At 34.3% G+C, this 24,559-nt stretch overlaps 1 protein-coding gene across 2 annotated transcripts in view; it reads left to right on the top strand.

Annotated features, from left to right (window-relative positions):
- Positions 1–24,559, top strand: part of ZFPM2 (zinc finger protein, FOG family member 2) — a 499,730-nt gene that overhangs the window by 77,877 nt on the left and 397,294 nt on the right. For both annotated transcript variants that reach the window (XM_061123614.1, XM_061123612.1), the window contains exon 2: positions 21,252–21,410. In XM_061123614.1, coding sequence (XP_060979597.1) covers positions 21,252–21,410 — 159 coding nt within the window. The remainder of the gene's footprint in view (positions 1–21,251; positions 21,411–24,559) is intronic.

Raw genomic sequence — 24,559 nt, 5'->3', positions numbered from 1 at the left:
TAATTTGTCACATAACTTATCTGTAAATACCTATAAATATTCTGGAACTCAGAGAAGGAAAAAAAAAAAGTTTATTACCTTAAAGCAAAACAGTTTTGCTATACTGCTGTTGACCACTGTTGAAAGTCATTTTATATTTTTCAGTATATTTGCTCAAGATCACTATTAATTTTAACATATAGTATAAAGTTGTGGTATTGTGTATTTTCATTTTATAGATTGTTCTTTCATGTTAAAAACTGTCTTTAAAATGATAGTGTTTAATGGAGCAATTGAGGATGTTTTGCTGTCAAAGCTACATGAAATAGCCAGCATGCTGTCACCTGTGATTCTGTTTCATGGGAGTAATAACTTTTTCCATTACCTATTATCTTTTATTAAAATTTTCTGTAGTTTGTTATGCCATATCATAGACATAATTTGTGATATATCAACACAGCAAATGTGAACTTGGGAATTCTCTTTTCTTTCTTCAGAGGAGTTAACTTCCCCTACCTTTTCCCACTGCATAGGAAAGAAAAAGAAAAACAGATGTAAATGGAAGAAACATGCAGTGGCTGTATTTACCTAAAGTAATCTTTGAGCTGTTAAGAGAAGTTTAATCAGCCATATCACATCCTCACAGGTCACAAATATGATTTGTTAACATAAAACATTGGGCTTCCCTGTGGTTTAGTTGGTGTAGAATCTACCTGCAATACAGGAGACTGCCTGTAATGCAGAAGATCCAAGTTCGAACCTCGGATCAGGAAGATCCCCTGGAGAAAGAAATGGCAATTCATCCCAGTACTCTTGCCTGGGAAATTCCATAAGCAGAGGATCCTGGCGGGCTACAGTCCGTGGGGCCCCAAGAGTTGGACATGACTTAGCAACTAAACCAAACCAAAAAAACCGAGGGAAATGCTTGGTATCATTCCAAAAAGTATTTGCTGATCAAATTGTTAATTTTAATTGATAACTAGGAAGGGAAAAAATTAAGCTCAGCAAAATGTAGGATGCAAAGTGAAAGTGTTATTTGCTCAGTTGTGTCCGACTCTTTGTGACCCCATGAACTGTAGACCACCAGGCTCCTCTGTCCATGGAATTCTCCAGGGGATCGTCCCAATCCAGGGATTCAACCTGGGTCTCCTGCAGCTTATTTACTGTCTGAGGCACCAGGGGAGCCCGTAGAATGCAAAGTTGATTCAAAAGAGCTCATGAAATTGACTTGGAACTTTCATTCACTCAAAATAATTAGGTTAGTTCTGAAAATTTTTATTTATTTAGATTTCTAATCTAAAGCTGATTAAAGCTAACCTCACAAGGATCATATTGTTTTATTTCTTTCATGTAATATATAGTGAACATTTCCCTGTGTTATTGGCATTCTTCTAAAAGAGATTTTAAAGATCATATAGCACTCTGAGATATGGATTTACAACTTTTGATGCTAATCTGAATTTCCAGTTAGATTGCTTCTAAATCTTCTCCCTCAGAACAAACAGTATGATGAACTTTACTGAATACCGATCCTTGTCTTCTCCAATTATTTCTGAGAATAAAGTCTGTGAAGTTGAATTAATAACAGAGTTTGAACTTAAAGTTTTTGGAACATATTACAAAATAGCCCTAATTATTATTGTTAATGATTATAGAGTATTCCATTTTGAATAAAGAATATTAATAATTAATATTTTTGAGTGTTTACTGTCTAGTACTGTTTTAAGAGTATCATCCTGGTTTAACACATTTTTCTTAAAGATGATATGAGGTAGGGCTATTGTCATTTCTCTCTGTTATAGATGAGAATAATGAGGCACAGGAAAACAGAGACTCACTCAAGTTCAAACAAGCAATATTTTATAGGAGGTTTTGAATCCAAACACTCTAGGATAATAGCTAACTTTTACTAATATTCAATAATAGACAAACAGGCTTACTGAACTCCAAAGTTAAGAGATTTATTATTTGACCTTCTTAAAAGTTCTATGGTATATAAACATTTATTTTCTTATTTTTTCTTGTAAAAAAAGTGATCTTAGAACTTTGTTTAGGCAAGTTGACAAGTCATATAATTAGTAATTGGTAAAGCAGAAAGTGAAGAACTAAAGAGTTTCATGATGAAAGTGAAAGAGGAGAGTGAAAAAGTTGGCTTAAAACTCAACATTCAAAAAACGAAGATCATGGCATACAGTTCCATCACTTCATGGCAAATAGATGAAGAAAACATGGAAACAGTGACCGACTTTATTTTCTGGGGCTCCAAAATCACTGCAGATGGTGACTGCAGCCATGAAATTAAAAGAAGCTTACTCCTTTGAAGAAAAACTATGACCAACCTAGACAGCATATTAAAAAGCAGAGACATTACTTTGCTGACAAAGGTCTGTCTAGTCAAAGCTATGGTTTTTCCAGTAGTCATGTATGGATGTGAGAGTTGGACTATAAAAGAAAGCTAAGCACAGAAGAATTGATGTTTTTGAACTGTGGTGTTGAGAAGACTCTTGAGAGTCCCTTGGACTGCATGGAGATCCAACCAGTCCATCCTAAAGGAAATCAGTCTTGAATATTCATTGGAAGGACTGATACTGAAGCTGAAACTGCAGTACTTTGGCCACCTGATGTGAAGAACTGACTCATTGGAAAAGACTCTGATGCTGGGAAAGATTGAAGGCAGAAAGAGAAGGGGACGACAGAGGATGAGATGGTTGGATGGCATCACCGACTCGATGGACATGCGTTTGAGCAAGCTCCAGGAGTTGGTGAAAGACAGGGAAGCCTGGCATGCTGCTGTCCATGGGGTCCCAAAGAGTCGGACTTGACGGAGCGACTGAATTGAACTGAACTGAAAGCAGGTTTTAACTGTTATCTGGGTTATGTGTCTCAAGTGCCCAAACTCTGAATCTCTCCACATTTCAACCATTTGGATCATTTAGGTTCTTACCATATATCAGTATTAAAAATGGCATTTAAAGGAACATGGTTTGGATTACTTAATTAGTAGAGATTTCTGGAAAAGGAGATCCCGTGTCAAAGTTTAGTAATGGTCTTAGGTCTGTACATGCATCACTGGTAAATTTTTCTGCAAATGTGAGCCAGTACTTTGTGTAAGAGAACCAGTGTCTCTGGAGACGTCACCAAAAAAAAAGAAACAGGAAAAAGACCATGTTGAGATGGAGAGTGAAGGGTTAGTAGATGAGGCAGCAAAGCCCTCTGTGAAGAGGGGACATTTGAGCTCAAACTTGACTGATGATCTGAATCAGCAGCAGCGGAGTGTTCCAGGCAGAGGGAAACATAGGATACAACCTCTGCATTGGGAATAAGTTTGATTTTTGAAAGAATTAAAAGAAGGCTGATAATGCTAAGATACAAGGTAGGATGGATGAGTTTGAGTTCATCTCAAAGAACGCTGGTGGTCAACTTCAGATTGGCCTTTGTGTAGGGTTTCGTGCTCCATGTTAGAGATTTTGGACTTCACTCAAAGTACAAATGAAGGACATCACAGCAGAGGAGTAACAGGATGTAATTATTTCCCAGAAGGATAGACTGTGGCCTGAAGATTGGGAGGCTGGCCGCTCCATCATCACTGGTGAAAGATAAAGGTGGCTTGAACTAGGGACACAGAAGTGGAGATGGTATGAAGCTGTTGGCTTGGGTTATGTTTTAGAGGTAGAGCTTCGAAGACTTGCTGATAGATTTGATGCATGAGTGAAGTAAAGAGGAGAATCAATTGTGACTCCTAACTTCGGTGCTTGAGAAAATCTTATTCCTTTAACGACTTAATTGCTATTGTCCCCACTAGATGTAACCTCCATGAGGGAAAGGACCTTATCTCCTTTATTCACTGTGTATAACCACTGCCTAGCATAAGACCTGGCAAGGCAAAGAGGAGGTGTCTTGAAATATTCCTGAATAATTTAATAATTACTATACATTATTAGCATGTTATCTAAATTATTTGCTAAGAAATTTCCCCTTATGTTTTCTTTTTATAATTTTTTGACATTTTAACACATAAACCCCAGATATATTTAGATTTATGCTGCATTTTTTTAGTATAAACTTAAGTCCATTTATTTACTGCTTTGTGATTTCTTTCATGGTATCTAAAATAATCACTCCCCATTCAAAGATTTGGTTAATAACTAGTTCTGCTTCTTATGTGCTTATAATTTTTATTTTTTGCTTATTTCTTAGGGAAAAAAAACCCCTGAAATTTAGTTTTTAAATTATATAAGGGCCTAAGTTGGTTTTTTCCTAAATTGCTAACTAATTACTTCAAATTAATTATTCCATTCCTTTCTCTTAAAAAATGTCTTTATTTACTGAATTTTTACAAGTAATAGTGTATTGCTAACTGTTTTAGTATCAGCCACATTGCTGGTTTGCTTTGCTAAGTCACTTTCAGTTGTGTCCAGCTCTTTGCGACCCCATGGACTATAGCCCGCCAGGCTCCTCTGTCCATGGGATTCTCCAGGCATATATGGATATAGCAGCCACATATGGATATTTAAATATGCATTTATGTTAATTAATACAATTAAAAATTTTGTTTCTCAGTCACATTAGCTCTATTTCAGGTGTTCAGTATAGTTAGTGGGGTGAGTGAATACCATACAAGACAGTGCAAAATTAGAGAACATTTTCATCATCACAGAAAGTTCTATCAGACATTGCTACTCTAGGAAATATTTTTTTCAAATTCCTAAAAATTTTCCAAGGATTTAAAAAATAGAATAGTGTGGTATATATAAACTACATTGGGAATCATTGGCATCTTTATAATACTTAATTTTTACTTTTGAGAGTATGTTATGCAGCCACATTTGTGGAACAAGTTATTTTTTTCTCATTAAATTTTTAATTTCTTTCAATGTTATATATATTTCTGCATGAGATTAATCCTAGGAGGCTTTAATGTTATATTATTTAATATGTGTCTTTAATTTTTTCTTCAACCATTTTTTCAATTTAGGTTTTCTACTTTAATTTGTTAAAATATAGCAGGCTTTTAAAAAAGAAATTTTGCATTTTAATGTATTTTCAAGTTTATTGATGCAATGATTTCCTTGACTTAAAACCTATTTTGCTGTCTTTTACTCTTCAAATTTTATTTACTTGCTTTTGCTATTTTCTCTAATAAATTCCCAGAAGTTTTAAATGTTTTAAGTAATTGTCAATATTTATTCAGTTTCTCCTCATTTTTAATACAGAAATTCTGGGCCTGTCTAACTGAGACATTTTGATGCTTTCAGATGATTTTGTGTTTTTCTTTTATGACCTTCCATATGTATTTCATCATTTGCCTTCAGGATGCTCTGAAGGTGCTCTGAAGTTAGAAAATGAGTAACTGAGGAAGCTAGTATTTGAATGCAAAACTAGCAAAACCATTATGGCCTATACTTTTAAAACATTTTAAGGAAAAATTCTGTTATTTTAAAATTCTATATCTTTTCTATTTGTATTGCCTTGTAATACGATTTGCTTTTATAAACTATTGGAATACCTAGTATTTGGTCAGTGTTTGTAACTATTTTATAAATACTTATAAATATTTAATCTTTGTTTATAGGAAACTGAGTATCTAACATCTAATTTTGTGCATGTAGGTTCTATTTATTAATTATATTGTTCAAATTATTTATATCCTTATTTTTTATTCCTCAATGTATAGCACTATGATAGTGGCTTAATATTTACCAGCCAATGGTATTGATTTTTTAATCAACATGCTGTGACTAGAATTTGCTAATTCTTTAAATGTTGTAGGATATTAATAATATTGTCAGCATAAATTTTTGCCGTTTTCACATGAAAACATCTTTAACATTTAAAAATGTTTAATGAAACAATTAATATACTTCTTTTTTTATCCCAATCTTAAACTTGTTCAGTTATTTGTCCTGCTGGATATTGCATCATTTCTGTGGTCCTAATTATTGTATTTTAACTTTTTTTAAGTATATTATTACTACTTGGTTTTAATATATTTAAACATATGGAAAGTAGAGTTCCTACAAAATGTTATCTTGAATTATTATCCAGTTTGTTTTTGAAAGTCTATTTTTATCTAATTATCAAACCCCAAATAATTTAAATTTCTTTCAGAGAAGAATTGGTTGCTTTGGCTTCTTTTCAACCTCACTTCCCTATTTTCTGTTAATCTACTCTATGTTTGCTAATATTGTTAATATTTAATGCCTCTTTAATATATCTTGTCTAATATTCTATTTTATTACAGTATTTCAAGTAAGCATTTAGACTCATTTGAATCAAACTTCTTCTCTTTGCAATTTAAAAAGTATCTTTTTATCTTTGGTAAGTTTCAGTTTTCCCTGAAAATTGTTTTTAAGTCCAGTTTTTCCATTCTTAATGGTTAATAATTCATCTCTCTGGAATTGGGAGTGCATCTTTAAAAGAAGGTCAGCAGAAATGATGTCTTATGATGTCGTGTCTGAGGCGGACAGTGAGACTGCCTGATCTGAGCAGATCTGAGACTTTGTTGGTCAACATCACATATAAATTCAGAGTCAACTGAATATTATGTTCTTTTATAGCTTTCCCCTGTAAGGCTCTGCTACTTTTTCCTTCTGCTTTTTGCCATTATTTTTTCTTTTTTATATGATTTACTTTCACGTAATGACAGCTGTGGGGAGAGAAAGATAGATGTGGGGGTAAAAAGATGATTCTGTCTTTACTGGTTTTCTCTAACAACACAAACATGAACTTGATATTGATTTTAGTCATTTTCCCCAATCTCAAGTATGGGGGCTTTCTCCCAGTCTTGAAATTCTTAATATTATACATATTGTCAATTCATCATATCCTCAGTACACTTAAATTTAGGAGGATCTGTTATTAGTGGGTTGCAGTTGTATAACCAGTTTGCTCTGATCTTTTTTTCCCACTTATCATCTTTTTAACCCATTTGTATTTTTCTCTACATTCTTGTATGGTTTTTCATCGTTTGTTATCAGTAACACTAATTATATTTTTCTGGACCATCAGCTGTCTATATATTGCTTATCATTATACTTTTTGTTTTCTTTATTGTGATTTTAAGAGTCTCTCCTTATATATTTAGTTTGAAATAATATCTCAAAATCTTACTGATTAGTTAACATATTGTCTGATTTCAAAATTGCTCCCCATCTCTAACCCTCAACTCCAAAGGCTTTATTTTATATTTTCTTAACATACCGAAATGACAGAGATAGCCAAATCATAAAACAGAGAATCAGCACACTTTAGGATTTCTGTCTCCATCAGCTTTGTCCCAGTTGTTAGGTCTTTCTCCTTCTTGAAGGTAAAGATGGCAAAGCCAGGATGATATAGGATAGAGTGTCTCACAGAGTTCCTGGCCAGGGGGCAGATAGATAGTTCATGATGTTTTCTCCTTAGCAGTGAGAGTTCCTAATGAGATTTGTGATCTCCCTGGAATTGCAGAGGGACCAAAATTGTGATACTTGTGGGAGGCTTACTCACGCTAAGGAATTTGATACAAGGCGGATTGACCATAGGTGCTAGGTTCTTATCATAAATAAGAGAAAATGAAACAGCCCAGAGTAGAGATTTAAAGGTTTAGGAAGCTGGAGGATAAACAGGTTCTAACAATTGGAAATATACTTTCTTGTTCTTGTGCACTATTACTGATTCAGCCAGTTTCATGAGGTTTTTAAAGGAGTGACTTTGTTTCTTCATTCATTCAAACATATTTTTAGAAATACGCTTCTGTGTTGTATAAAATAGATTTTATTATCTAACCTATTTTAACCAAATAATTTTTTTAGCCAAAAACTTAACCAAATGTTTTTCTTCTTTGTTATTTAAGCCTTAATGGTTGAGTTAGTGGTTTGTCACAGTTTTTTTTTTAATGTGTTATTGCTTGACTGTAGATACACAAGGTGTTATTCTTAATATATCTTGTATATAGTAACAGAGAGGTTGCTTTTAAAATTTTTAAATCTGAATTTTTGCTTGTTGACTTTTCCCTTGCTAATCTACATAGTTCTTAAATATTTCAATAAAATTAGGACAACTCAACTCAATTTAAATTGTGTTATCCCTAACTTCCTCATTGAAGGAACTTTCCTCTCAATTGTACAACCTTCCCAAACTGACATGCAAATTACACTTTGCACATTATTCCCCGATTCACATATTGCTTCTTTCAAAGAGTTTGTGAAATTTTCGGTAGCTGTTTATAGAATTGTGGCAGATTTCTTGAGAACATTTTAGAACATTTAGAACATCTCAACTTATCAACAGCTCTTAAAAAATATCAGTTCTATCCCCCCCACCCCAACCCTGCCCCTCATTGTAACTCTTCATTGGCAGCTACATATGGCAAAAAAACCAAACCAAACCAAAGGAAAGGTAACAGTTTCTATAACCTAATTTAGATATGCTTCATTTGTGCCACAGTTAAATCTCCAAAGAGCATTGAGAAGCATGATGGAATGGAATTCCCCCACAACTTCAGCAGGAGCCAACTCTCCATATGGTACATGAATAATTCTCAAGTGCAACGGATAAAATAAATGGCGAGACTGATCTTGTATGTCTCTTCAGATGTGGAACGGAGGCCTCAGAGAAAATAAAGCTGCAGAATTAATGCCTTCTATCAGTACATACACTTTAGCCTCCAAAATGGGATGAGGTGTTCTTGGGAAAAGAAGAACTAAACATAGAGGAACCAAATAATTTCAAGGATTTACTGTTAAAAAAATGATCCAAAAAAAAAAAAAAAAATGATCCATTCTTATCTCACCCCTCATACTGTTGTGTGTTTATGCTCAGTCATGTCTGACTCTTTGAGACCCCATGGATTGTGGCCCACCAGGCTCCTCTGTCCAAGGAATTTTTCAGGCAAGAATACTAGAGTGGGCTGCCCTTTCCTCATGCAGGGGATCTTCCCAACCCAGGGATTGAACCTGCATCTCCTGCATTTGCAGGTGGATTCTTTACCACTAGTGCCACCTGGGAAGCCCCTCATGGTGTTGTAGGGATGTTATATCTCAGATCTGCTTCACTCTCCTCTTCTTTCCAGGTTTGAAACACGTATCACTAGCATCCCAGTGTGTGATCTGTATTAGAATAACTTGAGATGCAGGATTAAAGTTCTAATTCCTAGGTCCTATCCCAGAGCTGTAGAATCTTTGGGAGTGGTGCTTGAAAGTCTTCATTTTCATCAAACATTCAGTGTGAATCTCATTCACACTAACATTGGTACCAGTTATAACAGAGACTAGAGAATAAGACTCGGGGCAAAGAAGAGAATGGCAGAACCAACGATAGGCACCATGATTTCCCTCTGAGGATGCAGAAGGCATCAGGGTATGTTTCCACCAATGGTTTCCTATACTTATTTAATATTTGAGCCAAGGGTTAGCCTGATCCAAGATAGAAGGCTGGAATGGGAAAGTTGGTGTGTGGTGGATGGTGCTGGGTGACAGGTACATACTTCTTTTTGTTCTCAGAAAGCAAAGAGTAATAACAGCTTGAGTGGGAGGAAGCAGGATCAGATTGAATGCTGTAGTTAACAGTGAATGGCATCCATTCTGTGATTTAATTTCTTTCATTTTCTGGTAAGATTTACTTGGTTATATTTTTCCACATCAAGAGTGAAATATTTTAGGTATATAAAAACACAGTGTGCGGGCTGATAGAATGATTTTTAAAAAATGGCTGAAAAATTATGTCTGAACTAGGGAAAGACAGTACTAAGATATAAAAGTCATCTATATAGTTTGGTTCATTGCTGTTTATAGTGTACTGTTTCTAAATTGTAATTGCCAATAGAAAATAGCCACAAAGAAGAACAACAAAGATAGACCAAAAGCAAACTGAAAAAAAGCACTAGTTCAGCTGTTTAAGGTGAACCTTTTTTGAAGACAGGAAGGTGTTTATTTCTAGATGATTCAAGTTAGATGAATTTGTGTCATTTATAAGAGTTAGAAAATGTGGCTTTAAGATTGAAAATTCCCCTGTGTTTATTGCCAATGCATTGAATATTAGGTAAGTCCTGATAATTCTGGTATTCTGGAATTTTCTCTTTGGAGGGAAGGAATGTGTATTTCTTTGGCTTGAGTGAGAGGGTGATTGGGATTGATCACTGTGGGTGAGAATCTTTCTAGGTTTTTCATTAAGTGTGGCTATATAATCAGTATTGAAATAACTTTATAGCTTACCACCTTCAATAGTTAGTAAATTCATTTTTATGCTTACAGTTGAAGGGGAAAAATGAAATTCTATTTAATTGGAAAGGAAGCTACCATGCCCAGTTTTTTCCCCATGTGTTTGTGTGTGTGTGTGTGCGCGCGCGCGCGTGCATGCGCACACTCACGATTTAGTTACTTATATCAGAAGTGCATAGGAGAGTGTCTCCTGGAGGCTGGCACAGGGTTTATGATGCAAATATGGAGGGCTGTGAGTCACCAGCAGAGAGTTCATTTATGTGAGCTTTCCACCTTTTGGCTTACCCTATAACTTCTGCCTGTAAAGGTGCTTGCTTTTATTCTATTGTAGACTTTGTTGCCAAAGGCAGAGGATATTTTCTTTTTAAGAGAGCCCTTAGATGCTTCCTCCACGTTGCCTCTGCTGGAGCAGTGTGGATAAGCTAGCTTTGTTATCACTGGCACCCTACCTGCTCTCCTAATTCTCCAGAGAGTAAGTGTTCTTCTTAAAAATATAGCTATATTGAGTGCCTCTGTGTCTTTAGATACTCTTTTAATGTGCTAGTATAAAATAAAAGTCTTTTTGAAGATATGTTTTATGGGGAAGTGCTTTCTGGGGCCTCTAGAGATGTTCACAAGCACTGAATCGAGGTACCTTTATAGTGGTTTAATGACAGCGTAGAACACTTGTTATAAAGTGCCCTTTTGATATGTATCCCAGGGCATGGCAAAATTAGAGCGTGGTGAACATGTTGATTTGTTTTCACCTTCACTCACAAAGCGCCACCCGCTCCCATCGCTTTGTTAGGGTTTTGCAACTATAGATCTGTGTTTTGTTTTGTTTTTTCATCCCCCGAAGATGAGGGAGATCTGTCAGAATGGAAATTTGGAAAATTACACATATACTTGTGAAATTAGGCAAATTCTTATAAAGTTTGTATTCTCACCTAATGCACAGGATCCACAACAATGCTTTGTTTTGTGTGAGGAATTGTTTTTCTCGCCGTGCAGAAAATGTCTGCAGGACTCTACAGGCATAGAGAGAATATTCATCATTATTTACCGTGTCAAACTCACACGGAGGGCCAAATTGGCAGCATTCCAGGAGCAGGAGGCCACACCTATTTGTGAAAATGGAACAGATTTCTGTAGTTGCCTATTCTGTTCCTATAGTTGACTATTCTGTTCAAGGTGGTGGTGCTGGGATGTGTAGTTTGCAAGCCGCATATGTTGGTTAACAATGAGGTTGGCCACGGTACTGCTCCATGAAATCCTGGAGACCACACTTGGTTTGTGCACCAACCTGATCATAATAAGGGATTGGAGTGAGAGATGATAAGTGGAGGAACCTGTGTGATCCGGCTGGGACCTCTTGCTTCACACTGATCGCCACTGAGTGATGGGCCTGCTCTGTCTGGCTGGGTATTTTCATCTCACGAGATGCCCTATCCTCAGAAGAGGAGGATGAGGAAAATGCCATGCTGCTTGAAGCTCTTGGTTTTCAAATAACTCACCTAGCAGACTGTAATTTTTAAAAACTGAGATGCAATCCCTATTTGTATAAAGATATTTTTCTATACCATAGCCAGACACACATGAAAAACTTTTTAGCCAAATTCACTGGCTGCTCAATTGTTTGCATTATTCAGGGCTCCTGGAAGTGTATGAAGCAGTAACATGTGGGATCAACCGAAGTAATGGCTCCAGTCTTGTTCCCTGTCATCCCAGAATTGTCTGAAACAATGTGATTGAAGTGCTTTCTAGACTCTCTGGCATTATTTGGGAGAACCATTAACCAGCACTAAATAAGCAAACCTAACCTGCCACTAATCAGGTCTGATTGCACTAAGTTGCCCTGGTGATAAGTAGTTTGATCACAGAATCAGCTGCAGTACACAAAGGATGGAGCCTATGTTAATTTCAAAATATTATACTATTTCTATTAAATGATAACAAAAATGTAATTTTTGCTGTTACACAGTGACTTCTAGCATTTGTATTCCTACAGTTGTTCTTAAACTTGAGCATGCATTGGAATCCCTTACAGGGTTTGTTAAAATACCGGTTGATGGGCCTCACCCTCAGAGTTTCTAAAACCAGATCTGGGGTGGAGTCTGACAATTAATTTTGAATTTCTATCAAGTTGTCTGATGATGATAATGCTGCTGGTCTGAGGATGACATTTAGAGAAACACTGTTTGCTATCAAACTGTTTGTAATTAGCCAGTGAAATCAGGCATCATTTTTAGAGCCGTAATTTTATAAGATGAGTTTTTTAGAAGGTTTAATCAATAATGAATTGTACATGTAAAGAATCATTTTAATAAAGCAGGGTCAGAAAGGATGTTATTAAACTGAAGGAATAAGTAGAGGGAAATTGATCTAAGTGATGAGATGGGGATTGTTAGATTACAATTTTATTAAGAAGGAAAAGAAGTTTGTATATACAGTGACCAAAACCTGATGCAAGTATTTTTGTTGATATTTTTCTTGTAATTAAAAAAATTCCCCCAAATCTTTGCAGTGATTTTCCTTTAATTTATTGCATGTAGCCATATGCTTGCTGGATGTTTTCACATGATGCAGATATGTTGCTTATGAGACAAAGAAATGCATCCTGAATGTTTTTAAGGACCATATTGATTCATCTTTGCCTCATGAAATTGTTTAAGAAATTAATCATCAGAATCCTTTGTTTAATATCTATTGTTTGGCTAATGCTTTTGCTGTTATTGTAGACTTTTGAAAAACCAACACGTGCGTTGTTTTTGGTTTGCTCTAGAAAGAGAAAGAAATATGCATTCATTCTAGAGTCAGAAGACTAGGCTCCCCTTGCCTCTGTTTTTTGTATCTCTGTTTAAATAAGATAATTAAAAAAAATAACATCTCTTTTGCTTATACTAATTTAGCTTTTTAAAACAATATAGGATATTATTCTCTAGTTTTGCACAGTTTTGTCAAATAAGAATACTAGCTGCATTTTGATGGTGCTTTGAAGTTTCTAAAGAAGATGCATTTTTTTTTTCTTGTACAGGTCTATAAACTTATAAGTTCTGATTAATTCACCTAATAAATATCACTCACATATCATGTATAAGAGGTTCTATGAGCAGATTCAAATACTTTTTTCATACTCATGGTGCTTTTAGAATAATATAACGTACTGTATTCATATTCCGGGTAACACCTGATGATCAGTTGTGATAGCAGAGTTGATTTTGTGGAAGATTTTCTGCTTGCCTGATCCCACATCCCCCAGAAAACTTTTGGCAGACTGTGGGTGCATGGTACCTGATTTGAATAACCAGGAAATGACATGGATTTCACACTGGTAGCAGAATAAACTTCCTTCAACAATATAATTAGTAATAATTGGACCCAGTATTCTCTCTCCTTGATTTGATCTTCAACTTTATGACAATTAAATTCAGCTAAAATGTTCTTATTTGAATAACTATTAAATGCCATGGTTAAATGCTAGGTACCATACTTGTTACTTCCAGTTACAAATGGAGGTCAGATAAAATTATATCTGAGGAAATAAGAAAATGCACAAATAACTGGAATTTAGGATATCTAAGAAGGCTTTCTTGCCCTCCCCATTGTGAAATGGAGTATCTTTAAAAAAAAAAGTTGCATGTATTGTATGTGTAACATTTGTCTCCTTCATTCAGTTATCCACTCCCTTCTGGCTGAGACCGTCCACTTTGTACATTACTGTTAACTCAGTACACGATATAGTGCCTGCAGTGTGCTTCACCCTCAATACATACTGGTTAAGTGAATAACAAATGAATGAATAAATACATGCATACATGAAAGTCTCATAAAAATAACAAAATGATTTATAAGATTTTCATTTATTTTTAGTCATTACCAACTAAGGGCTTTATATTATTGAAATATATCAAATCATATAGAAATACATAATTTTAGTAATGAATATACTTTTGTGTTTCTTTGTGATAGAGTTACCATCTTCAGAAAGCTTTGTGGGGCTCTGGACTGAGAGACCTGATTACAAAATATGTGAATTTCAGTGCCAACTCTGTCACTGACTTCCTGGGTCAATGCACAAGGCACTTATTAATGAACCGACGTTTTTTCAATGCCTGTGTTACTGCCTGAGAGTAAATTAGTCATTAGAGATTCTAGTTTAAATTTATCTGGATTTTCTCATCTGACTTTGTTTTTCCTGTGATGTCAGTGTTTAATCTGCCCTGTACGATTAGTTGCTGCTTGCTAGGTTTGCATATGTTGCAAGCAAAAGTATTTTCTTGTTAGTATCATTGACTTAATTTGAAGGTTCCAAAAACAGAGCATTTCAGGGGCAAAAATTAAAGAATTTAAAGTGTTCTCAGATTTACATATAAGAAGTGTTAATACTGCTATCTAATAAAAATGGCCAAGGACCTTGTAGCAAAAAATATTATTCTATTTTTATAGAAATCAAAGAGTTCATTTTTTCCCCTAAAGAAACAATTTGAATAAAACCTGACCCTCTTCTCTTCTTTTTACAATGGAATATGGTCAAATTGAACCCACCATTAAAAATTCTCTAATATCTTTTTTTGCATTAACATTTCAAAACTCAATTTAAATATTCACAGATCTCATTTTTAATAAACTTAACAAATTCAGGTAATTTCCTTCAACTTTCTAGATTGAAGGACAGCAGTTGGTACAGATATAAAAAAGATGTACAGCTATGAGCAAAGCCCAAAATCAATTATATATAAGAAATAACCTAACACATGGAAAGAAATTAATCAAAAAGAAGAATTTCTACTATATAATTCTGTGGTCTGCTACCTGCAGGCAACAAACGCAAATGAAAAAATCAACATTCTTTTGGCAGATAAGAGAAAAATTAATAAAAATGTTTCCTTCCTACTAGATCCCCTGATGCAACTATTGTTAAAAGTGAGTGACTGCAGGAAGAACTTGCTCGTTTAAAATGCTGTTTTTTTAAACTACAGAAATAAGGCTTTCTTCTTGCTGTTAAGCTCAATTACATGAGTTAGTGTGGATTTGCACTGTCCAAAGAGCGCCCCTCTTCCCTGCCCCTTCTCATTAAATGGCTCAGTGGGATATGCATGAGACAAATGTAATAGGAACCAGGTGAGTAGCATTTTGAGGTGTGCCTACAGGGTAATGATGATTCTAAGGAATCTGAGTGTAGCAGCTGAAAACTCTAAGAGCGGAACTACTGAGAGCCACAAAACATGCCCCAGATACAGTCAAAAGATATTAGTACTCTAAAGATAGACGTGTTTCTACTCCATAATGAGATGGGGAGGAGTGCATTTTTGTGGACTTCTGCTTTTTAGAGGTGCATTTTTACTTTTCATTTCTAATTGAATAAACAGGCCATGTTATACAGAGTGTATGAAACTAACAGTCTTTCCTATTAGCAGGATTTTATATTTTGTGTTTTATGAATATCATCCTGAGATTAATGAAGATATATGAGGCTAGAATACAGAGGACTTGGTAATGACATCCAATTTAAATATTAATATTAGTCCACTGCCACATTTCTATCACATGTAGAGAATGTAACATAAGTTTAGAATGGAAAGTTTATGTTAATTCCCCTTACCTATTATCTAACATAACAGCATACCTGTATAGAGTTTTGACATATTTGTATATTATGTATTAAATGTAAACCAGAATTTGTCTATCCCTAGCTTATATTGTCATATTCACTTTTTGAAAGATAGCATTACATGAAAATATGGGCTAATTATTATGTAACATTAAAGTATGGTATATATTATTGTTTGAATTGTCAGATTTGCAGATCTCTATTGTTTTATATATACTAGGTTTTATGTACCTTCTTACTCCTTTGTGTGAGTGATTCTTTTGCAAACAGCTTCAAAGAAGCACAAAACAGGAGCTGGCAACCTGGAGACAGTACACCATTTTCATTTTCATTTGTTCATTGAGATTTTGAGAAATTTATTTCCTCACATGTTCTTTGTTCTACATATGTTCTATATGTAAAATTATGTAATAAATTTTTGATGACAGTTTTAATAATACTAACAGATGTAAAAATGACCTGAAATGGCATACATTTAAAACACAGAATAAAAAGGTTTGGAAATACTTGTGTGTTTTTAGAGGAAACTCACCTAGCAGAATTTCTGAGCACACTGTGATGGATTATTGTAATTATTGGGAATGATAATATTTTAATTCAACTTTCTTCCCACCTGTCGGTTGTAATCAAGGCTGCCCAGTATTCTGAAACAGTCTCATTTTGCTAGGTGGCTAGTCTTGTGCAGCCTCTAGAATGCTTAGAATATTAATACGTGGAGAGGAGACTGAATGCTCTCTATGGTTCCATTATGGCAAAGTGTCTTGTTTTAATCAAAACATATGCAAAACCTAACCAAAATAACTTATAATAAATTAATTCCAGTGAGAACTTAAGAGAAAGAAACCATTTTGGGGGACGTTGTATCAGAATATAGAATTTGGCATTTCTCTTCTTCATAATTGACAATGTATATTAATTTCTGTAGAATTTAATTTCTTTCTTGGGTGCCTCATTCTGAAGTGCTTTGAATTTATATGAACAAAGACAATTTGACATTTATGTGAGGATCAGTCTAGTTTATAGTAGGCTGCCAGAGTAGGAAATTTTTTATCAAGATAATATATGTTGAAAGACATGTTTATTTGATTTAATATTTATGATGTTGGTCTTTATCAGTTTTTATATTCCTCCTTGTATTGCTTATTTTAATCCTATTTCCTCTAAATTCTTGTATATCTCCTATATTTTTTCCCTGGAGTTTTTGCTTGTTTGCCTTTTTTTTTTTTTTGTCATCTAGCTTTTACTCCAGTGGCTTTGGATGCGTTTCAGGGATTTCTTTAACCACCTGAAATCATAGTAATAATTTTCTCATGAATTCATTTGTCTAGGGAGTACTCTTCAAAATGCTTCTTAACTAAATAAATCTAGTTCTTGACATTCATTTCATTCAGTGATTATGCTACCTTTGTATAGGATAGGACTGCTTGACCTTGAATGCTCCTATTGTTCTTTGCCAATTCTGAATCACTGAAACAACCACCAGGTGAAAAATTTCTGCCACACATAGGCTCAACTTTTGCTTCCCTGATTGTTCAGATGGTAAAGAATTTGCCTGCAAGGCAGGAGACTCGGGTTCAATCCCTGGGTCAGGATGAACCCTCTGGAGAAGGGAATGGCTGCCCACTCCAATATTCTTGCCTGGAGAAGCCCATGGATAAAGGAGCCTGGCGGACCACAGTCCACGGGGTCGCAAATAGTCGGACACAACTGAGTGACTAACACACACAGATAAAGCTTTCCTGCACTTTGGGAATTGTCAAGTGTTGTGAATCTGCACCACCCTTCTTAGCTTCAGCTTTATCTCTAGAGGGCAGAAGTAGTAGAAAAGTAGTGGTCAATTCAGGTGGTTCCTGGGTACCAGTTGTCTCCCTTTCTGAAAATGGAAGTATTTCTTTGCATCCACCAGAATCTTCAGTAATCTCTATTATTAATCCAATACAAAAGATGAAAAGATGCCTCTTCATTCTGAGAGATGATTAACAGTGTTGTGGGCCTGACGTCCAACATTGTTGTATTCATAACTTTAGGATGTACAGCTAATTGTTCACGCTTGGAAAATCAGATAAATATTTATATTTATAAACATTAAGACTATTCCTTCTAGATTGTACTTGAGTATCTGTAAATCAGAAGCAATTGAAGAGTTGAAATTCATATTTCCTTTCACTTGCCTGCCAAGTGGCCTCAATCAGAAGTAATTTTCTCCATGAGGGCACAGAGAACTCAGTCGTAAGCCTTTTCTAAGTAGATATTATTATTTGTGTCAAATTAGATGTGGTGATTTTTCTGAAGTGGACTTCTGTGCCCACTAATCCACACACAGGAGGTTCCTTCATTCCCCCCTTCATTGGTGCTATTAATTGTGCTTCTGCTTCAAGTGTCTCTTACCCTCTTAAAATGTTAGTTTATAGCCACCGATTATCTGTAAGGTTTGCAATATAGAGAGTAGGGTGAGATCTAATCTTAAACCATAAATACTATGCATTTTAAGAGAAACCTTTTTGCCAGAGCCTGATTTGATAGCATAGCTAAAGAAATGGTTAGTAATTTCACATTTTAAAGTACAATTAATTATATCAATCTGACACGTGCTTTGGGCGAAATTCACATTGGTTACTAAATCACCTTTTTTTTAACCTGTTATAAATATTGACAGTGAGATCTCATGTATTTTGAGCAATGAACTCCGAATTTTTTTTTTACCTTTCATTTGGATTTTGTAATTTTTTTTGACAATAAGTGCTTCTTTTCAGTTACATGCTTTGAATTGCAAATAGATAGCCAACATAAAATAAAACAGCCCCTGGAATATAGAACACTATACTGTCAGTTAAGATCTTACCATAGAAAAAAAAAAGAAAAAAAAAAAAAAAAGATCTTACCATAATCTTTGATAAATAAAAGTTATATATGATGTAGAAGCCTTTGTGACATATGTTTATATATTTGAATGGCTTGGTTAGACACTTATTGAGCCTACATCAATGTTTTGTGGGTTTCTTTCAAAATTTCACATGAGATTTTCCATCTAATTTTTAATTTTTTCCATTTAATTTTTAATAAAGTGATTAAATTTTAATTTAATTTATACTATTGGAGCCAAATTGTTAAGTCCTGTACGATTTTAAATTGTTCAAGAACATATTATCTTCAATAAAGACAGATGTTAGAAAGTTTGCTCACATTTTATTTTTAAAACACAAAGTATTTTACTATTAATTTTATTCTAGTAATATGCATGCACTTTCTTTATAATATATAGGCTTTTGTAATTGAAGAGCATACATAAATAAAAAAGACAGTAAAATTTATATGAATTATTTAAAATATTTATTTTACAATTAGAGTTTTATTTTTTGTTAACCAAACCCAAGAGTATGTATTCCAAAAGTAGTCTATATTATCTTGTCTGTTACATGATATAAACTGATATTAAGACAGTTTCCTTTATAGAATTACTTGGTAAGGATATAGATTATGCAAATAATTAAATATTCATAATCAATTATTTTATTTTTGTTAATGTCTATAAAAAAGACTTTCCTGGTTATTTTTGCTGGGAGGGTTAAAATTTTGGTTGATTTTTGGTAATCTAAGAAGAACAGTGAGAGGCTTCTCAATTTTAAGACCTGATCTTTAAGCATCTAAAAATAGTTATGTTAGTAGACATGAGCAATTTCTGAAGGATTCTGTGTTTACGAGTAACCTGTTTTATAGTTTTACTTATGAAAGAATGCATTTATAACTGTAAAAGAATGGTTTGCATATAGTGTAGTATAAAAGGTATTTTTAAATAAAATAGAGTTTTCATGTCAACTTTTTCACGTATTAACTTGTAGCCTTATTCTGGTTAACTAACCTGACCTTTACTTTCCAGATTTACCAAAAAAAAGAATAATAATTCCCATACCTACCTCACTGGATTATTTTAAAGATCACACAAGAAAGTACTTTGAAAGTCCTATATGAGATACAAAAATGAGACAGTTTAGGTGTCTTATTTTGACCAAACTTGTTACTAAAACTAGGTATCTTGAAAAAATAAAAACATGGAAAATATTCCATTTTATTCCTTGTTAGACTTGCAGTTAATAATTAAAATTATTCAAATAACTGTTTTAGTGATTGTAATATTTTACCTTATTACTATTTTATATATTCCTTGCATGTCTTAGTACTTGACATAATTGTTAAAAGGTGAAAGATTATATATTACTTGAAATAATGAATAAGAGATAAAAACCAATATGAGATCCATGGCTTTTGAATGCAACTGAGCACACATGGATTTTTTTAACTCTCCACCTAGAATTAAAAAAGAAAAAGCACATTACCAGAGTGTTTGGAATTAGTGCATCCTTTCTTCCTTAACATTTGTTATTTTGGAGAAAAGAAGAAAAAATAAATTTTAAAAAGGACAAAGAAACTCTGTAATAAATTTTTTTGACTTGAGCATACCTTAAATTTAAATCCACATTTCTAAGAAGTAAGAGAAAGAGACTGCCTAAGCCTTTTAAGTATTTAGCCTGTCTGATGAGACTGCTGACATGAGTGACAATTAGTACAAATTACCATAATTGTGTTCCTTGGATGAAATGCCACAGTGCTTCTTTAGGAGCAAATGCAGGCTTCCACTTAGTAAAATGAGTCGGATACTTTGATTCTTCTGGGCAGTCAGAAATTCACAATCGGCCATGTGGTATTTCCATGTCATCCACTTCAGATCCATCTCAACAACTACAGCCCACCCTTTCCTTTCAATAAAATAGGCCCATTAATGTAATGCACCTGACTCTCATTCACTCTAAGGAAGTTGTATTTTTATTACAGAAAAAGTATCACATAAATACAAATTACATTTTTTTCATTAGAAAACTACTTTTCATTTCAGAAAAAATTCAATTAATTATGAATAGGGTTATGCTTTCATCAGGGAGAGAAATGTGTAATTTTTTCTTCAAGCTTCAAACACATATAATGAAATCTTTTCTTGGAATCCACTCTTAAGATGGATTTTTAAAAGTATAGACTTTATTAAAATCTCAGTTCAATTAAAATGCATTCAATTACTTTAAATCTTTATTAAAATCTCAGGTAAAATTGTACAACAGTGTAAAAGAGACTTGTACTCTTTACCAGGCAGTTAATTCTAACAAATGAACATAAAGTGCACAGTTTTGCTCTTCAGGAGAGAATAAAAGAATAAGCTTTGGGCTTCAAGTTGGGGGTGGGGAAGGATGGGAGATGGAGTTTGCTTTCTATTTAGTAATTTCAGGAACAGGTTTCTTTCCACTTGTTACATTGTTTAATATTACTTGTTGATGCAAATGTGGCCTTATCTTGTCTGGGTACCATTGTTACTACTTGTCCTTTCATTGAATACCTTATTGTCCCTCATCACCTTAAACAAAAAGACCCTATTTAAGGATTTTATTTCACTCTCTTCTTGGGATATTTTTGGTACAGTGTCCCTCTTCTTTTTCAAGGGCCGCTAGAAGATGCCATTGAAGAGGAAGAAGAAGAATGTCCATCAGAGGAAACAGACATTATTTCAAAGGGCGACTTTCCACTGGAGGAAAGCTTCTCCACAGAATTTGGGCCTGAAAATCTGAGTTGTGAAGAGGTGGAATACTTTTGCAACAAAGGTAATCATTAATGGCTGGATGTGATATGTGAGTCCATTTACTCAGATGATTTTGTGTAGTTGAAAAATGCACTGATATACTGGAGGAAGAGTGTTCAGGGTGCTAATGTTTAATTCAACAGTCTGAAAATGTGTACAGGATTTTTAAAATGCAACATTATTTTGAAAGATAAAAGAAATTTCATAACTCATAGGTCATATTGTATATTTAGACACATAGTTTCATATTGATTGGCCAGTTGACTGAATATTTTCATGTTGCTTAGACAGTTGACTATAATATATTTAGTGTTCATCATTTATCCCTTCAACAAATATTACTTAATGTCAGTTGTCTACAAGGCACTGAATTCATCATTGAGGGTGAGCAGGGAATGGGCCAGAGTCCCTGCACAAGGTTTGAGCTCACTCCTTTTGAACACTTAATGCCTTAAGTGTTTGACATTGACTTTCAACATTGAGAATGGTGCTTTTTTTAGATACTGACAAATAAGGAAATACACACTCTTTCTCTCTTCTAGATATTCTTATGATACACTAACATTATAACAGAGGAAGAACCTCTGTTATATTTATATTATATTAATATTATATTATGTTATATTTATATTATATGTTATATTTATATTATTATAACCTCTGTTATAAATAGGCTGAACCTCAGCCTATTTCCAGCCTATCTTGACTTGGAGCCAAGTGGTCCTGCCAGTAATTATGTTCTCATCAGTCATGTATACTCATTATTTAAGCTGCTTTTCCAAAACTGAGTTTAAGGGTTCTTATGATTCTTTTTAATTTTTTGATTGATTTTGCAAGTGAGATGGGTCTTCTGTTACCTCCTGCACCAATGTATAATTTCACAAGTGTTCAGATTACTTCTTTGGTTTTAGAATAGCTACTTTATTGTTTTACCATGGTTGTTTCCCATAGGGCATGACTGAGAGTGTGTGTCTATCTCTGTATGTTTCTGTAAGCAACATATTTTTGTTTTAGGCAGATAGAGAAATTATGGGACATGAGTTTTTACATGTTTGTGTGAATTTGATGATCAGAATTGATAGTCTGAAATCAAGAATGCTGATATATCATCCCCCCAAACTGCTAATATACATGTCTCAGCAGCCAACTATATATATTTGATACATTTTATTAAAACCTCAGTATAACTTTCTCTTGATTCTGGCATGTTAGAAATAAAAGAAGTGAGCCGTTCCCATCCCTGTGGTCCATAGAGCTCAATACCCTAAAACTGTCCACAGTTTAAGGAGTGACAACACCAGCACTTGATTTCATTGAAGTTCAGAAAACCTCTTTGACCATTATCTCCTGGAGACCTCAAGATGGTCAGAGACTTGTTGAAAACAAGAGTGGTAGGGACATAATAGACCTTCTTTTTTAGTATTCACTTAGATTTCAGGCTAAATTAATATTTTCCCTATTAGAACCATTTATTGATGCTGCATTACCACAGCAATATATAGTAGAGCTGGATGGAGAGGAAGAGTTTCTAAACATGTTTGAAGGCATCCCATTGTCCATCTTTATCAGGAAATATACTCTTGTGCACTCTGGAGTGCCTACCTTATGTTGCGGGACCGCAATAAAGGAAGGAACCAATAGCTATTAAGTATCATGTATTCTTCTTACTCTTGTCCTTAAAAGACTTAGTGTATGGACTCAAGAATTTTTGTCAATTTATTAATCCAGGGAGAGCAGTAATAATAATTATTAGATGTTGTTTACATTTGGTAATAATCATTGGTGATGGCCTCTGTTTAATGAAAGAATATATTGAGTTGGCAAAAGAAGTTTGTTCAGGTTTTTCTGTAAGATGTTACAGAAAACCCGAATGAATTTCTTTGGTCAACCTAATAGAACTCCAAGTTTTAAGTTAGTAGTTTCTTGGAAGAAAATGGACTTATAGAGAAAGTGAAGTTGCTCAGTCCTGTCCCACTCTTGCAAACCCATGGACTGTAGCCTACCAGGCCCTTCTGTCCATGGGATTTTCCAGGCAAGAATACCGGAGTGGGTTGCCATTTCCTTCTCCACAGGCTCTTCCTGACCCAGGGGTCGAACCTGGGTCTCCTGCTTTGCAGGCAGATGCTTTATTGTCTGAGTCACAAGGGAAGTCCTAAATGGACTTATAGCAGATGCTTATTATAGGATTACATAATTATAGTCTCAGAATAATAACTTCCATCTATACTAAACAGAGTCTTAACTCAATGAAAAATAATGACAGGCCTTGAGGCACTAAAAAAAAAACAACGAAACAAAACTGAATTACAATTCTTAAGAACATTGTTCAATAGACATTATTAATTGTTTGATAAATAATTGGAAAATTGAAAAATATATCAAAGTAACATTTAATATATAATGTAGGTAACATGGAGCTTCCCAGGTGGTGCTAGTGGTAAAGAACCTGCCTACAATGCAGGAGACAAGAGATATGCAGGTTTGATCCCTGGGGTGCTGAAGATCCCCTAAAGGAGGGCATGTCAACCCACTCCAGTCTTCTTGCCTAGAGAATCCCCATGGACAGAGGAGCTTGGTGGGCTACAGTCCAAAGGGTCACAAAGAGTTGGACATGATTGAAATGACTTAGCACATACATGCACACATAGGTAATATATTAAAAATATATAATTAATATATACTATACAAATAATTCTCTGTTTAATTTGAAGCTAGATAATAATGCTAGGTGGGAATAAGAATTTGAATTTTGACATAATATTTTTTAGGATAAATATTACTTTACTATTTCAAACCACTGTCGCTTTATTTAATAGGAAAAGAATTTCATTATTTTACTCTCCTAAATTGTGAGACCAGGGAATTCCTACTGAAGTAGTCAGAACTGGTGTGAAAGAGAGACAGCTCTTTGATATGAATTGCATCCCCTTGAGGTCATACAGGGATTCCATTCATTTTTCATTTAAGTTGATTAACTGTAATAGGAAGAGAAAATTTTCTCTCTGGAAAATTAGAATCTAATCTTTCTGCAGAAATTTACATATTAGTCTCAGTGACACATAATTATGTTTTCTTGCCTGTTGCAGGGAAGAAGATAGATTAGGTTTAAAAGAGTATATGTATTTAAATGGTTAATGATGCCAGTGTCATGACTGAAGAAGCATGTGATAA

The sequence above is a fragment of the Dama dama genome, chromosome 21, assembly GCF_033118175.1.
Source record: "Dama dama isolate Ldn47 chromosome 21, ASM3311817v1, whole genome shotgun sequence".
NCBI lineage: Eukaryota > Metazoa > Chordata > Mammalia > Artiodactyla > Cervidae > Dama > Dama dama.
Note: the sequence above shows the minus strand (reverse complement) of the source record. Positions and strands in the feature narration are given on the sequence as shown.